General features: G+C 45.1%; 1 protein-coding gene across 4 annotated transcripts in view; it reads left to right on the top strand.

Moving 5' to 3' along the window:
- Positions 1–18,753, top strand: part of LOC141162585 (cilia- and flagella-associated protein 99-like) — an 83,469-nt gene that overhangs the window by 29,859 nt on the left and 34,857 nt on the right. For all 4 annotated transcript variants that reach the window (XM_073648836.1, XM_073648846.1, XM_073648854.1 and 1 more), the window contains 5 exons: positions 386–530; positions 1,256–1,350; positions 6,328–6,440; positions 10,738–10,912; positions 12,834–12,914. In XM_073648836.1, the coding sequence (XP_073504937.1) occupies positions 386–530; positions 1,256–1,350; positions 6,328–6,440; positions 10,738–10,912; positions 12,834–12,914 (609 nt within the window). The remainder of the gene's footprint in view (positions 1–385; positions 531–1,255; positions 1,351–6,327; positions 6,441–10,737; positions 10,913–12,833; positions 12,915–18,753) is intronic.

Here is an 18,753-nt window from a genome sequence, read left to right as displayed (position 1 = left end):
ACTGAAGAGCTGTCAATGAAGCTTGATTCATCGAAATTCAGCAACAGCAGGTAGGAGGAACACTGAGGAGCTGGCAGTAGGGCTAGGTGGGCAGAGATTCATAACAAGAAGGAGAGGGACATTGAGAAGCTGACAATCAAATAAGGAAATTGAGTTTAAACATTCAAAAAGTATTGTACAGCCATTCTGTCACGCATTATCACTGTAAGTACACCAGCCTCATCAGGTCTAAAAGATCTGTTTACAAATGTATGCAGTTTTGTATTGTGAAATCTGCTGACAGAATGTTTAGTGTTAAGCACGTTCCTTCTATCATTAGTCCCGATACATTTCTCTTGTAGCTATAGTTCATCCACCTGTAGATTTCCTGCCTTTTCTCTCCTAGATTCTTAATGATGAAGAAGAACAGTTTGTCCTTGACGTTCTTTGTGGATGTGTTCAATATAAAAATCTCCTGGACGTTGTTGTCCGAGCTTTCTATGCCCAGGATGGGAAGCATTATCTACTGTCAGTGCGGTCTTTGTTTGCTGGTAAGTAGGAGCTCCCAGCTATGAAAGTGAACAACGGGTCAACTTGGTGCAGGAAAGGGGTGGAAAGATCTACATTGATGGGTGGGAAAGATTAAATGTGCCGTGATGTGATGACCCGAAAATCAGGGAAATCTTTGGAGACATTTTGATATTCCGCTTAGAACGCTGAACTGATAAGAAAGAAAATCAGCAGCAGAAATCAAAAACTGAACCTCCGATTTCTGCCGTGGATTTTCGGTTTGCACCGCTGCGGATTCACATGGTGAATAGCCCCATTCAGTGGGTTAACCGCTTGCCCGTGTGGCTACCCTCAAGTTTATTTATACAGGTGCATCTCTCTAAATTAGAATATCATCAAAAAGTAACTTTATTTCAGTTCTTCAATACAAAAAGTGAAACTCCTATATTATATAGAGTCATTACAGAGTGATCTGTTTCAAGTGTTTATTTCTGTTAATGTTGATGATTATGGCTTACAGCCAATGACAACACAAAAGTCATTATCTCAGTAAATTAGAATAATTAACAAAACACATCTGCAAAGGCTTTCTACGCGTTTAAAAAGGTCCCTTTGTCTGTTTCAGTAGGCTCCACAATCATGGGGAAGACTGCTGACTTGACAGATGTCCAGAAGGACATCATGCGTTCTCATCTATAGCACACTGACCAGAGTGTATTATTATTATTGATGCTTATTAATACTGTTTCTTTCTTTTTTTTTGCAGTGATCAGTTACATAGCCATATTTAGGATTGGAGATTTAGGTCTTCAGACCTTTGGTAGAATCATCAAATGCCAAGATTTCACCAAGATGGGCAAGGTATACCCCCTATATGGACCATTAGTTTCCTAACTTCTAAAAAATCAAAAGCATAAAACGTTTTATTTTAATATTATTGCTATTATTATTATATATTTTTTCCACTGCCGCCAAATTTTATTTTTGCACTTTTATTTTTTCCTCCACTTCTTTTATAACTTTCTTATTCTTCCGTCGTCACAGCCGTATGTTGGCTTGTTATCTGCGGGACGGCTTGTAGTCTTGATCGACAGCATTTACTTTACCATATAATGTACTGAAAAATCAAGAATTAATTCCAAGTTGAGTGAAAAAACAATTTCAATGTAGTTTTTGGGGTTTTGTTTTTACAGTTTTGGTGCATCAGTGAATATAATGGTCACTACATAGTTAGTGGGTCCAGTGTGAGCCCCCATCGATGCCGCTTAACCGTTTTAATTTTTTTAAAAAAATACATAAAAGTTTGAATTAAAAAAAAAGTTTTCCCAGTTCAAGAATTTAAAAAATAAACATTTGGTATTGTCGCATCCGTAAATGTCTAATCTATCAAAGTAAAAAAATTAATTAATCCGACTCCGAATGGTAAATATCGTAAAGAGAAAAAAAAATGAAATGCCAGAATTGCTGCTGTTGGTCTCCACATGTTGCTAAAAAAATAAAATAAAGAGTGATCAAAATGAGGTATGTACCCCAAATGGTATCATATAAAACAGGGGTGGGCAATTAATTTTCCCAAGAGGCCACATGAGAGCATGACTGTTGTGGAGGCCAAACCAATAGGCTGAAATTAATTCTGCTCAATATTAATATCAATATATTAATAATTATTTTATATTAATGTTGTATCACTTAATATTGAGCAGAATTAAGTATGCTGACATCCCCCTATATGCTGTATGAGCCTGCAGACAGCTTTCCCCATATATACAGTATGAGTCCCCACAGAGCCCCTGTATACTGTAAGAGCCCCCACATAGCCTCCTATATACTGTAAGAGCCCCCACATAGCCTCCTATATACCGTAAGAGCCCCCACATAGCCTCCTATATACCAGAAGAGCCCCCACACAGCCCCTATATACAGTATGAGCCCTCAAATAGCCTCCTATATACCGTAAGAGCCCCCACACAGCCCCTATATACCGTAAGAGCCCTCACACAGCCCCTTATATACGGTAAGGACCCCTCACATAGCCTCCTATATACCGTATGAGCCCCACATAGCCCCCTATATACAGTATGAGCCCCCACATAGCCTCCTATATACAGTACGAGCCCCCCACATAGCCTCCTATATGCAGTACGAGCCCACACATAGCTTGCTATATACAGTATGAGCCCCCACATAGCCTCTTATATACAGCATGAACCCCACATAGCATAGTCTTAGAAAATGGCGACACAAGACAATATTTTTTATGTATTTTATTTTACAAATTTCGGATTTTTTTTCCCCCAGTTAAATTATAAAAAAAAAACTAGACAAGTTTGGTATCTCCATAATCGGAGTGACCTGGAAAATCATAATGTAAGGTCATCTTTTTACCGCACAATGAACATCATAAAATCATAATTTATTTTTCACCATAATTGGATTTCTTTTGGATGATAGAACAAACGGTGTCATCCAAAACTACAACTTGTCCTGCAAAAAAAAAAAAGCAAGTCTTCATATGTAGATGGAAAAATTAAAAGTTATGGCTTTTGCTCCAAAGAGCAAAAAATGATCATTAGCTGTAGCAGGAAGGAGTTAAAAGATAGAAGTTCACTTTAATGTCATTTATGCCGGTAAGAACAGTGAGGTTTATAGACGCCATAGGTAGAGATTTTATTCAAGTCCTTACATACTATGGATTCAGCGCTGATCTGAAGGGGCCCGCAGTCCTGGCCGGATCAGCGGCTTGGCCTTTGGGCCCCGATGATGGTAGTCACAGAGGTAGTCACAGGCCTCTTGTGTCTGCAGTGATGACTTTGGGCTTGTCGTGTGCTGAGCATCCTCCATTACACAGAAGTATTATACGCAGCCCGCGTACTCCGGCTTCTCGCGCTCTGGGTGCTATGGCGGTCAGTAAAGGCGTGGTAGTGGTGGTTGTTGTTGCGTTGGAGGAGATGTCTGAGCAGAGCGCGCTCCCACACCTGTTTCTGTAGTAATAGCGGAGAGTATTGGCGCCCCAGGTGGGATGCGGCCCACTCACCGGTGACATCACACCCCGCACCACAACCTCCACAGTAATGAACATATGCAGCTCACAAATTAGCCGCCTATAATTAGATTTCTCTGCCTCTCGGAAAGTCTTGTTTGCTACCAAAATAGCTTTCGTCTGCCAGAAGCCGAGCGCCGCTCCGTCAGAAATCCACAGCCGTAGAGGAACATATATGAGGCCTCTGGAGCTACAGAATCACCATGACCATAGAAAGAGGAATAGGTCTTGTATGTACTGTCCTCATGGCATTCACAAGTGGGCTGTCAGGGGGCAACTAAGGGGTCCTAAGGGTCCCAGAGCAAACTCCCTTCCCACACTGCAGATGCCCTAATTTGCATTTACTATCCCTTCGCAGGCCGGCCGTGCAAGAGGGTAAATTCCAGATCCTGCCCAGGATGTGCCGCAGTCAGCTAGGGTCTCGCGTAGTGACCACTGCACTGCTGTAATGTGGCCAGTAGCCTGCGGCATCGGGCTCAGCACTGGGGTTCAGACCATTGTACACTCTGCTGTCTGGGGAAAACAAGATAGAAGAGAACCTCCTGACAGGTGGGGGTCCGACCGCTGGGACCTGAACTGATCGGCAGAACGGCGAATATTAATTTATTCCCGAAGGAGCACTTTTATCCCCATTACAAAATGGTCAGATGCCCGACCGTTGTTCCATTCATTCTCTTTAGGACTGCCAGAAAAAGCTGAGCGCAGCACTCAGCAGGCACATAAAGAATGAATGGAGCGGGCACTCAGCAGGCACATAAAGAATGAATGGAGCGGGCACTCAGCAGGCACATAAAGAATGAATGGAGCGGGCACTCAGCAGGCACATAAAGAATGAATGGAGCGGGCACTCAGCAGGCACATAGAGAATAAGTGCAGCGGGCACTCGGCAGGCACATAGAGAATGAATGGAGCCGTCAATCAGCAGGCTCTTAGAGAATGAATGGAGCCGGCAATCAGCAGGGACATGGAGGATAAGTGGAGCAGGCACTCAGCAGGTACATAGAGAATGAATGGAGCGGGCACTCAGTAGGCACATAGAGAGTGAATGGAGCGGGCACTCAGTAGGCACATAGAGAATGAATGAATGGAGCGGGCACTCAGCAGGCACATATAGAATGAATGAATGGAGCGGGCACTCAGTAGGCACATAGAGAATGAATGAATGGTGCGGGCACTCAGTAGGCACATAGAGAATGAATGAATGGAGCGGGCACTCAGCAGGCACATATAGAATGAATGAATGGAGCGGGCACTCAGTAGGCACATAGAGAATGAATGAATGGAGGCTTTCAGCAGGCACATGGAGAATGAGTGGAGCTGGCAATCAGCAGGCACATGGAGGATAAGTGGAGGAGGCACTCAGCAGGCACATAGAGAATAAGTGAAACCGGCAATCAGCAGGGACATGGAGGATAAGTGGAGCCGTCAATCAGCAGGTACATAGAGAATGAATGAAGCGGGCACACAGAAGGGGCATAGAGAATAAGTGGAGCAGGCACTCAGCAGGCACATAGAGAATGAGTGGAGCGGGCACTCAGCAGGCACATAGAGAATGAGTGGAGCGGGCACTCAGCAGGCACATAGAGAATGAGTGGAGCGGGCACTCAGCAGGCACATAGAGAATGAGTGGAGCGGGCACTCAGCAGGCACATAGAGAATGAATGGAGCGGGCACTCAGCAGGCACATAGAGAATGAGTGGAGCGGGCACTCAGCAGGCACATAGAGAATGGGCGGGTTGTACAGGGCTTGGCATTCACAGCACTGTCAGATCTACAGCAGAGAAAACAGTTTTTGATCAAAACAGCAGCAAGTGAGTAACCACATCGTGCTGCGCTCAGATAGGGGAGCACAAACCTGGTGACAGATTCCCTTTTAAAAAAGAAAATAGTTTGTAAATAGCCTTTATTAAAAATGTGTCCCAGCTCCCATGCAGAGCTATGTGTCTCCACAGTAAAGGACAACACACAATCTTTGTAGTCTGACCCTGCAGTCACTCAGTTACTTTCCTCCACTACTTTTTCCTAACATCCATTTCTTATAGTAGCAGAAAGTAAGGAACAAATCAAGGAGACTGTCGGATCAGACTACACCGGGGTTATCTGTTGTCTGTTACCATGGACACACATAGATCCGTATAGATGACAAAACACTGAACACTATTTACAAAGTTGTTTTATTTCTTCATGGTAAATGCACTCAGAATAGTGAGTGCAGCTCTGGAGTATAATACAGGATGTAACTAAGGATCAGTACAGGATCAGTAATGTAATGTATGTACACAGTGACTGTACCGGCAGAATAGTGAGTGCAGCTCTGGAGTATAATACAGGATGTAACTCAGGATCAGTACAGGATCAGTAATGTAATGTATGTACACAGTGACTGCACCAGCAGAATAGTGAGTGCTGCTCTGGAGTATAATACAGGGTGCAACTAAGGATCAGTACAGGATCAGTAATGTAATGTATGTACACAGTGACTGCACCGGCAGAATAGTGAGTGCAGCTCTGGAGTATAATACAGGATGTTACTCAGGATCAGTACAGGATCAGTAATGTAATGTATGTACATAGTGACTGCTGCAGCAGAATAGTGAGTGCAGCTCTGGAGTATAATACAGGATGTTACTCAGGATCAGTAATGTAATGTATGTGCACAGTGACTGCACCAGCAGAATAGTGAGTGCAGCTCTGGAGTAGTACAGGATAAGTAATGCATTGTATTTATAATCTCCTTATGCTGACCATACAGGTGATGAGTTGCTTGTGTTCTTCCACTAATTAACTTGTCTTGTCAGTTTCTTACATTTTTCTTTAATGCCCTAAACCTGAGCACTTGGATAAAAGATGAATGGAGTCAGATCTATGATTCAAATTACGTGAAGGAAAACTGGATTAATCCATTACTGAAGTGAGTATAATGTATCTTCTTGTAGCATGGAAGGAAGGGCTGGGCGCAGATTAGGGACACGAGCTCCTGTAAAGGGAACCTTTCAGGTGATTCATGCGGCCCAAACTTTCAGAGAAAATATACTGTGACGTCCCCAGATGGCTCTTCCCAGCGCTGCTGCAGGTGATTGATATGTCTCCCTCTCACTGTGGGAGAAACCTGTCAATCACCTCTAGCAGCGCTGGGAAGAGCCGGCATAGAGGGATCTGACGATTGTGGGACCTAATATAGGCTCTCAGTCCTCAATCCTCCTACTACCTAGGACAGGGATGTCAAACTGAAGCACACAAAGGGCCAAAATGAAAAACTTGCACAAAGTCACGGGCCAACCAGTATACAGTATAATGGGCCCCACATAGTCCTCCATACAGAATAATGGGCCTCACATAGTCCTCCATACAGAATAATGGGCCTCACATAGTCCTTCATACAGAATAATGGGCCTCACATAGTCCTTCATACAGAATAATGGGCCTCACATAGTCCTCCATACAGAATAATGACCCCACAAATTCCTCTATACAAAATAATGGGCCCCACATAGTGCTGCATACAGAATAATGGCCCCACATAGTCCTCCATACAGTATAATGGGCCCACATAGTCCTCCATACAGTATAATGGGCCCCACATAGACCTCCATACAGAATAATGGCCCCACATAGTCCTCCATACAGTATAATGGCCCCACATAGTCCTCCATACAGTATTATGGGCCCCACATAGTCCTCCATACAGAATAATGGGCCCACATAGTCCTCCATACAGTATAATGGCCCCACATAGTCCTCCATACAGTATAATGGTCCCACATAGTCCTCCATACAGTATAATGGCCCCACATAGTCCTCCATACAGTATAATGGCCCCACATAGTCCTCCATACAGTATAATGGCCCCACATAGTCCTCCATACAGTATAATGGCCCCACATAGTCATCCATACAGTATAATGGCCCCACATAGTCATCCATACAGTATAATGGCCCCACATAGTCCTCCATACAGTATAATGGACCCCACATAGTTCTCCATACATAATAATGGCCCCACATAGTCATCCATACATAATAATGGCCCCACATAGTCCTCCATACAGAATAATGACTCCACATAGTCCTCCATACAGAATAATGGGCCCCACATAGTGCTGCATACAGAATAATGGCCCCACATAGTCCTCCATACAGTATAATGGGCCCACATAGTCCTCCATACAGTATAATGGGCCCACTTAGTCCTCCATACAAAATAATGGGCCCCACATAGTGCTGCATACAGAATAATGGCCCCACATAGTCCTCCATACAGTATAATGGGCCCACATAGTCCTCCATACAGTATAATGGGCCCCACATAGACCTCCATACAGTATAATGGCCCCACATAGTCCTCCATACAGTATAATGGCCCCACATAGTCCTCCATACAGTATTATGGGCCCCACATAGTCCTCCATACAGAATAATGGGCCCACATAGTCCTCCATACAGTATAATGGCCCCACATAGTACTCCATACAGTATAATGGCCCCACATAGTCCTCCATACAGTATAATGGCCCCACATAGTCCTCCATACAGTATAATGGCCCCACATAGTCCTCCATACAGTATAATGGCCCCACATAGTCCTCCATACAGTATAATGGACCCCACATAGTTCTCCATACATAATAATGGCCCCACATAGTCATCCATACATAATAATGGCCCCACATAGTCCTCCAAACAGAATAATGACTCCACATAGTCCTCCATACAGAATAATGGGCCCCACATAGTGCTGCATACAGAATAATGGCCCCACATAGTCCTCCATACAGTATAATGGGCCCACATAGTCCTCCATACAGTATAATGGGCCCACATAGTCCTCCATACAAAATAATGGGCCCCACATAGTGCTGCATACAGAATAATGGCCCCACATAGTCCTCCATACAGTATAATGGGCCCACATAGTCCTCCATACAGTATAATGGGCCCACATAGTCCTCCATACAAAATAATGGGCCCCACATAGTGCTGCATACAGAATAATGGCCCCACATAGTCCTCCATACAGAATAATGGGCCCTACATAGTGCTGCATACAGAATAATGGCCCCACATAGTCCTCCATACAGTATAATGGTCCCCACATAGACCTCCATACAGTATAATGGGCCCCACATAGTCCTCTATACAGAATAATGGGCCCCACATAGTCCTCCATACAGAATAATGGCCCCACATAGTCCTCCATACAGAGTAATGGCCCCACATAGTCCTCCATACAGAGTAATGGCCCCACATAGTCCTCCATACAGAATAATGGCCCCACATAGTCCTCCATACAGAATAATGGCCCCACATAGTCCTCCATGCAGTATAATGGCCCCACATAGTCCTCCATACAGTATAATGGCCCCACATAGTCCTCCATACTGAATAATGGGCCCACATAGTCCTCCATACTGAATAATGGGCCCACATAGTCCTCCATACAGTATAATGGCCCCACATAGTCCTCCATACAGTATAATGGCCCCACATAGTCCTCCATACAGAATAATGGCCCCACATAGTCCTCCATACAGAATAATGGCCCCACATAGTCCTCCATACAGAATAATGGCCCCACATAGTCCTCCATACAGAATAATGGCCCCACATAGTCCTCCATACAGAATAATGGCCCCACATAGTCCTCCATACAGAATAATGGCCCCACATAGTCCTCCATACAGAATAATGACCCCACAAATTCCTCCATACAAAATAATGGGCCCCACATAGTGCTGCATACAGAATAATGGCCCCACATAGTCCTCCATATAGTATAATGGGCCCACATAGTCCTCCATACAGTATAATGGGCCCCACATAGACCTCCATACAGAATAATCGCCCCACATAGTACTCCATACAGTATAATGGCCCCACATAGTCCTCCATACAGTATTATGGGCCCCACATAGTCCTCCATACAGTATAATGGGCCCACATAGTCCTCCATACAGTATAATGGCCCCACATAGTCCTCCATACAGTATAATGGCCCCACATAGTCCTCCATACAGTATAATGGCCCCACATAGTCCTCCATACAGTATAATGGCCCCACATAGTCCTCCATACAGTATAATGGCCCCACATAGTCCTCCATACAGAATAATGGCCCCACATAGTCATCCATACAGTATAATGGACTCCACATAGTCCTCCATACAGTTTAATGGCCCCACATAGTCCTCCATACAGAATAATGGCCCCACATAGTCCTCCATACAGTATAATGGCCCCACATAGTCCTCCATACAGTATAATGGCCCCACATAGTCCTCCATACAGAATAATGGGCCTACATATGGGTTGTGGTTCTGGTGTTGCGGACCAAATAAAACCGCCCTGCGGGCCAGAGCTTGGCGTGTATAACCTAGGCGCATGGGCTATAGAATTACCACGTTAAAAAAATATATAAAAAGGGCACAAAAAATCTAAAAATAAATAATAAAATAAATATATACAGTATTTTTTTCTATTTTTTTTTATTACTGTGTAGAAAGTTAAACCTGTCTCTGAAATAAAGTTAATGTTATTTTCATCTAATAGTGATCGCTGTAAAGCTATGTTCACACGCAGTGTCTTTGTCTTCAGCTAAACCTGCTCTCTTGGCATTAAAAATGCTGCAGATTTTAGTGTATTTTTGTGTTTTTTTATGCTTTTTTTAGCTGCTTTTTTCGAGCGGATTACATGTGATTTGTCTACAGGACATGTTTAATAAAGTTAGTTTCTTTCTACAAAAATCGCAATAAACGCTGCAATTTTTTTTGCACTTTCTCATTGCTTTCGATGGGTGAAAAAAATACTGAAAAATCTGTGAAAGAATTTATATATAATAATAATAGTAATAATAAAAAAAAAGTATTTGCGCCTTACTCACCATCCCCTGGTCCAGCACTGATTCTCCGCCTCTACTTCTGTTTTCTGTTATTGCCTGAAGCCCTGACGTCACATCTTTGAGTTCAGCTTGTCTGCCAGACATAACAGCATGAGCAGTGATTGTCTGCAGCGCTGTCGATCTGACATCAGTGCTGCAGACAATAACATACATTGGGAGTTGCAGCGGAGACTCAGCTCTGGACCTGGGGAGGGTGAGTATTTTTTTGACAACCTGCAGCCATGGCACAGGGATTTTCCTAAACTGTATTCATTGCTGATCGTCTCACTCTATGTTACACACTGCGATGAGTGCACGTTTTTTTCTCCACTAGGTGGCAACCTGAAGTGCTGAACTTAATAGATGCCATTGATAGTAAGATGGCGGACGGTCCGGATATAATAAAAGGCTCTAAAGTGACGGAAGTGAAGGAGTTCAATATAACAAAGCCGAAGCCCAGAACTCTGCCGCTGCCACAGAAAATACCCGTCCAAAAGCCTCACCAGCCGGTCAGTGGTCGCCCACTAGGGGGCGTTATACAGTGCGGGGCAGAAGATGTGACTGACACTCGCTGCTCCTGCTTTATAGAACAGCGAGGTTCTTCAGCAGCTGCAGTTGTGTATTCAGATTTGTGTCCCAGAACCTGTCTACCACTGTGTCTATTAACCCCACAGTCAGGGACTGCACTGCAATACCACGCACAACCTGTAGGCAGGGATAGCGCTGTTCTTGTTTTATTTCTAATCCTGTATAATCGTTTTAAAGGCTGATAAAGTGATGGCGTCTGATATCATTTGCCATCTCCTCCTGGTTGGGTCCAACGTCCCCATAATCCAGGGACTGAAGAGATCGCTCTGGTTTAGCGCTGCATGCTCATCAAAGCTTGCAGGGATAAACAGTTAGGGGGCGCCACAGTCACTGAGTTCTGCTGAGCCTTCATTCTTAGGTTCTGTTTTAGTGATAGAATATCACCTCAGCTGCTGCAGAACCTCATAATACACCTCAGCTGCTGCAGAACCTCATACTACACCTCAGCTGCTGCAGAACCTCATAATATACCTCAGCTGCTGCAGAACCTCCATAATACACCTCAGCTGCTGCAGAACCTCATAATGCACCTCAGCTGCTGCAGAACCTCATAATACACCTCAGCTGCTGCAGAACCTCATAGTACACCTCAGCTGCTGCAGAACCTCATAATATACCTCAGCTGCTGCAGAACCTCCATAATACACCTCAGCTGCTGCAGAACCTCATAATGCACCTCAGCTGCTGCAGAACCTCATAATACACCTCAGCTGCTGCAGAACCTCATACTACACCTCAGCTGCTGCAGAACCTCATACTACACCTCAGCTGCTGCAGAACCTCATAATACACCTCAGCTGCTGCAGAACCTCATAATACACCTCAGCTGCTGCAGAACCTCATAATACACCTCAGCTGCTGCAGAACCTCCATAATACACCTCAGCTGCTGCAGAACCTCCATAATACACCTCAGCTGCTGCAGAACCTCATAATACACCTCAGCTGCTGCAGAACCTCATAATACACCTCAGCTGCTGCAGAACCTCCATAATACACCTCAGCTGCTGCAGAACCTCATAATACACCTCAGCTGCTGCAGAACTACAGAATACACCTCAGCTGCTGCAGAACCTCATAATACACCTTAGCTGCTGCAGAACTACAGAATACACCTCAGCTGCTGCAGAACCTCATAATATACATCAGCTACCGCAGAACCTCATAATACACCTCAGCTGCTGCACAACCTCATAATACACACCTCAGAAGTTGTGTGTAATGTGAGGTTCTGCAGCAGCTGGGGTGGGTATAATGGGGTTCTGCAGTAGCTGAGGTGTGTATTACAATAGAAAGTGTCTGCATCTGTAAATGATGAGGAATCATGGACCTGTATAAATCCCCGTTCTGGCCTCATGTTGACCCTGAGGGTCCTGACCGGTCAGAATGGGGTTGTGTTACTTTGAGCATTATTCATGAAGAAGATGGACAGGAGAACAGAAGGACGGAGGGAAAGGAGGACGGGGGCAAAGGAGGACAGCAGAACCAGAGGAAAGGAGGATGGGAGGATCAGGGAAAGGAGGATGGGGCAAAGGAGGACGGGAAAGGAGGACAGAGGAAAGGAGGATGGGGCAAAGTAGGACGGGAGGGAAGGAGGACGGGGGGAATGGAGGACGGGGCAAAGAAGGACAGGAGGATGGGGGGAAAGGAGGATGGGGGGAAAGGAGGATGGGGTGGGGGGACAAGAGGTGCAGACATGAGCATCCTTATTATTATAAGGAATGTAAGTGGTGATGGCCGAGCCGCGGGGAATATTCACACACGGGAAGGGTCTCCTGTCCGCATAATGATATCAGTAGTTGTCTCAGTATTTGCTATAAATGTCCGCCATCTCTGCACACAGGTTCCCAACACCACGTACAAAAGTCCCAAAGACCAAGACGTTCTTCAAGGGAAGAAACTGAGAAACCGTAAGAAAGCAGAGGTGGGTTACATGTAAATAATCTACTCCCTCCAGGCGGGTGAGGACACAATGCAGGATAGATCATGTGGTGCCGATGAGGACCGGAATGGCGCTGAGACCAGGAGAAAGCGGCAATGGGAACGTGAATCAGTGCCAGCACTTCATACACAATAATCACTAAAATGGGGACAAAAGATTACATTTATCACCGGAGTGCTACTTTGCTAAATTTTCCCCAAAGTACATTCATGAGAAATTTGCAGTGTCAGCAATAACACTGGAGAGATCACGCAGATCCCTCCACTGCCACCAATTTGTCAGGGGACGCAACTCCTCCAATTATCAGGACAATTACGCAATTGACTGATGAGTGATGGATGAGGCTGCAGCTGCTTCCACTAATAAGGCCGGTTATTAGGAAACTCACAGTGAGCATATAGTATATACTCCTCTGATTTCAACACATGAAATATATATACACTACCGTTCAAAAGTTTGGGGTCACCCAGACAATTTTGTGTTTTCCATGAAAACTCATACTTTTATTTATCAAATGAGTTGCAAAATGAATAGAAAATATAGTCCAGACATTGACATGGTTAGAAATAATGATTTTTATTAGAAAGAATAATTTTCTCCTTCAAACTTTGCTTTCGTCACAGAGTGCTCCTTTGCAGCTATTCCAGCATTGCAGACCTTTGGCATTCTAGCTGTTACTTTGCTGAGGTAATCTTGAGAAATTTCCCCCCATGCTTCCTGAAGCCCCTCCACAAGTTGGATTGGCTTGATGGGCACTTTTTTGGTACCATACGGTCAAGCTGCTCCCACAACAGCTCAATGGGGTTGAGATCTGGTGACTGCGCTGGCCACTCCATTACAGATAGAATACCAGCTGCCTGCTTCTTCCCTAAATAGTTCATGCATAATTTGGAGGTGTGCTTTGGGTCATTATCCTGTTGTAGGATGAAATTGGCTCCAATCAAGCAGTGTCCTCAGGGTATGGCATGGCGTTGCAAAATGGAGTGATAGCCTTCCTTATTCAAAATCCCATTTACCTTGTACAAATCTCCCATGTTACCAGCACCAAAGCAACCCAAGACCATCATGTTACCTCCACCATGCTTGACAGATGGCGTCAGGCACTCTTCCAGCATATTTTCAGTTGTTCTGCATCTTACAAATGTTCTTCTGTGTGATCCAAATTCCTCAAACTTTGATTCGTCTGTCCATAAAACTTTTTTCCAATCTTACTCTGTCCAATGTTTGTGTTCTTTTGTGCATATTAATCTTTTCCTTTTATTAGCCAGTCTCAGAGGTTGCTTTTTCTTTGCCACTTTGCCCTGAAGGCCAGCATCCCAGAATCGCCTCTTCACTGTAGACATTGACGCTGGCGTTTTGCGTATACTATTTAATGAAGCTGCCTGTTGAGGAGTTGTGAGGCGTCGATTTCTCAAACTAGAGACTCTAGTGTACTTGTCTTGTTGCTCAGTTGTGCAGCGGGGCCTCCCACTTCTCTTTCTACTCAGGTTAGAGCCTGTTTGTGCTCTCCTTTGAAGGGAGTAGTACACACCGTTGTAGGAAATCTTCAGTTTCTTGGCAATTTCTCCCATGGAATAGCCTTCATTTCTAAGAACAAGAATAGACTGTCGAGTTTCACATGAAAGTTCTCTTTTTCTGGCCATTTTGAGAGTTTCATAGAACAAACAAATGTAATGCTCCAGATTCTCAACTAGCTCAAAGGAAGGTCAATTTTATAGCTTCTCAAATCAGCCAAACCGTTTTTAGCTGGGCTAACATACTTGTGCAAGGGTTTTCTAGGGTTTTCTAAACATCCATTAGCCTTCTTATGTGGCACCCCTGAGGGTTCAGTCGCCACAGGGGTACTGCACCTCAGACCGAGGTGTGGTATCTCCTCTCTGAGGTAAGGGTGGAGCACCTCTCGGGACTCAGCCATCCATTCAACACTACACCACTCCTGTCCTGAGGGGGCTTTAAGGCACCATAGTGCTGCCCCAGCCGGGATAGAGGAGATGGGGGGAACCAAAAGATAGGGGGAACCATGTAGTGGGTGAGGGTGGAGGACGCACTTTAGGTTACACTCATTCTATCATATTTAATCAATGGCCATCTTAGGTTCAAGGTCCTTTGATTGTGGTCTTCATCACTGAACGTGGTTTTCCGGTGGAACCTGCAGCTGACAGGAGATACACGGTCTCCGGCCTTGAGGCGAGGAGCGGGCTAGAGTTAACGGCTATCTCTACCCGGTCAAGGTCCCTACCTAAGAAGGCCTGGAGGGGAGCAGAGGAGACAAGCTCCACAGGTAAAAGGATCCCAGGGGATGCAGACGGAGTGGCATACCCCACCTGTCCTCACTATTCTGTCCTAGTCAGAGATTTCTGCTGCAAAAGGGGTACCGGCCCCCGATATCTGGCTTTGTTACTTCATGTCCTAGTCAGAAAAGCCCGGAGGCTTAGAGGATCCCACTGGGTAACGGATGGAGCGGAGTTGCCACCCGTACCCTTGTTCTGTGTAAAGCCAGAGGGAGACCCAGCCTTGTAACACGCACCACATACGGACATGAGAGGACCTAGTGGGAAAGTCTAGGAACACTCTGGTGCAGGGGGTCCTGATTGATGCACCTGAACTACCCGGAGTATGCTGAACCCCTTCCTGGTGGCCGCAGCGCGCCGTGAGGAGCAAGGAGAAACCTAACAACATGAGTAAAGCTTGGAAGACTGCATCCATTGCCTCCGGTCCCTTATTTTAGCGCAACACCACACCGTACCACCCACTACGACCCCCCTGATCCGTCTTCTCTGCCCTGAGGCCCTGCTCCGCCTGTGGGGAGTAGTACCATCTTCTGCTGCCACGACATCCCGCCTCAGAGGACTACCGCAGCGCTGGTGGCAAATCACCAGGCACCACAGGTGGCGTAGTCATTACATCCACTCGATTACCACCGTCCCTCCTGTCCCTTATTTTTACTGTGATGACCCTGGGCGACTGCATCCACCTTACACCAGGAGGCCCGGTTCCGAGTACCCCCGTCTCTCAGGGTAGGGCCAGCGAGCGGGAGCGAGGCGTCACACTTACACAGTTAGCAAACACAATGTACCATTAAAATACTGGAGTGGTGGTTGCTGGAAATGGGCCTCTATGCACCTATGTAGATACTGCAATAAAAACAAGACGTTTGCAGCTAGAATAGTCATTTACCACATTAACAATGTATAGAGTGTATTTCTGATTCATTTAATGTTAGCTTCATTGAAAAAAAATGTGCTTTTCTTTCAAAAATAATGAAATTTCTAAATGACCCCAGACTTTTGAACGGTAGTGTAAATATTGTGGTAGATCGGCTCACTCGGCTGCACATAGAGGTAGACACAGGAACACTGGTTCTTCAAATATTCCACTGGTTTTATTAAAAGTACAGCATAAAACCAGTGCAGAGTTAGCAAAACAAATACGGCCTTCCCGGCTTAACAGGAAAACAAAACATAACATATGGCATAGGCTTTGTTGCTACGGGAATTCGTCCGCTTCAGGAACAATCAACACAAGGTCTAGCTTTCCTTAACACAAAAACACAGCTCCAGAACTTTCACCTCCAGACTCACGCCACACACTGCTCTAGAAAGCTGGGTATTTATCCTCTGGACTCCTCGCACTCTACAGCTGCTCAATCATCCTAGCACTAAACATAGCTGATTAACTCCTCTCAGCACTTAGTGTGCTGGATGATTTTTACTGAATATATTACTGTATATTACTGAAACTAACAACCTCAGTGCTACATATCTCCCCTTTAGTACTTTGTCAGCGACTTTGTCACAATATATACCCCCGATACGGTAACTGCCAACTCCACAATAACAAAATGAACTACTAGCTGCCACTACCAAAAGGTTTTACAGGCCGATTGGACACCCTTTACCGGAAGCGTATTGCTTAAGGGGTGCTGTTTCCATTTTCTAGATTTCATCTGGAAAAGTAGGCAGTGTTTTTAAAAATATACAAGACAATACAAAATGGGAACAAAACAATACGATATAAACAATTACATATAATAGAGATAAAAAAGTACTAAACCTGGGTAACAGAAATGACTCAGAGCTTAGCGGAGGTACTCCTTTAGGAAACGGGCATAACTACAGCAAGCTGTGCCTTCCAGGACTGACAAATGACCAAAACCCAAACTCTGATTTTTATTAGATCACGGTTACGCCCCCATGCCTCTCTTTGGTGAGCTCATATGGGGTCTGGTCATGGGATGTACTAGGTCTTTTAGAAGGTTATGAGATTCCCAACTATCAGGATATCTTCACCCCTGGAGGTCCCAGACGGTGATATTGTTGTCATGTTTCCTATTACTATTTTACCTTTCTATAGAGATGAAATATGGCATGGATAGCATCATCCATCCTGACGATTATAAGTTGGAGGCGTTTAGTCGCCCTTACGCTGATGTGAGTGATTGTGTTATGTTTGTCCTTTCACTACGATGGCGAAAATATATCTGTCATAAATATCGGATCGATGCAAATCCCAATATTCATCACTGACCACTGGCTCCAGAAAGTATGAGAAAATTTGTTTGAACAAAGAAAGCTAATTCCTTTGAACAGAGGAAACCCCTGTACTTTTCTGCCTCTGAGTATACGAATCCTAGGTTTGTTGGCTGGTTCTCATCAGATCCCCTTGTGGTAATTACCTGTTCACGGCAGGAGGTCCTACTTCAATGGAGGTTCTCACTTCCCCTGTTATAAATAATAAAATATGTTCAATGTGAGAATGATATGTCCTCACTCCGGAGATGTCTTTATGGATTTTACAATTTTTCTCTACTACATGCGGTATCTATTGAAGGGGTGCCGGAATATTCACAGCCGTAACTTGAAGCATCTAGTCTCAAATAGAAAATATTTAATTGTGGAGACCCTCAAGCACCAGGGTCCAAGTGTTCCTACCTGTTTGGCCCCCCTATAGTTTTTCCTATGGGGATAGGTCATCCTCACGGTTGAAGGTGGAAGCTGCCCGTGGCCAATAATACCATAGACTAAGGTGCCGTGTCCCTCATCAGAATTGCCAGCGTTACTTTCCCTGTTAATTATTTTGGCCGGGTCTTGTCAATTCCTCTTTTGCAACGTGTCAGCATATGTGATAAACGCCGTCCTGACAGGGAACACTGCAAGGACGATTGTTCTCTGTATAAAAGCTGTTAAATCAACAAAGCAGCTCGTCAATAGGAACAGCCCCATTACTGCGATTACCGATAGACGGCAGAAAAAGCCTCCATACAGCACGATTCTGCCCACGTCTGACAATGGACAGGCACCTCAGCTATTCAGGGGGATCATCACTCCGAACACTGACCGGACCCACAACACCGTCCTCTGTACACAGCTCCCCGCACTGACACTGCTGACCTGGGAGAGATTGGATGGCAGCGCAAGGACAGGTAGACCAGCTGTATAGGCGTAGGTCAGAGACAAAACAGAGGTAAAGAGAGGTAGGACACAAGACAAAAAGAGGGAGCAGGGTAGAAGTATGTGCAGGGTAGCAGGAAAGGGAAGTGCAGGGTGGCAATAAAAGGACATGCAGGGTGGAAGTAGATGAATGTGCAGCGTGGCAGTGGAAGTATATGCAGGGTGTCAGTAGATGACCGTGCAGGGTAACAGTAGAGAGGCGGGCAGGATATCAGTAGATGGACGCCCAGAGAGAGCATAAGAGGGTCTTCTAGAGATAGCAGTATATGGACGACCAGAGAGAGCAGTAGAGGGTCTTCTAGAGATAGCAGTAGATGGACGCCCAGAGATAGCAGTAGGTGGTCGTGCAGAGATAGCAGTGTCTGGACGTG

Source organism: Phyllobates terribilis, unplaced genomic scaffold (assembly GCF_046119375.1).
Source record: "Phyllobates terribilis strain yellow unplaced genomic scaffold, ASM4611937v1 Scaffold_1__5_contigs__length_1240528914, whole genome shotgun sequence".
Lineage (NCBI taxonomy): Eukaryota > Metazoa > Chordata > Amphibia > Anura > Dendrobatidae > Phyllobates > Phyllobates terribilis.
The sequence above is the reverse complement of the archived record's forward strand: the minus strand, read 5'-3'. Positions and strand labels throughout refer to the sequence as shown.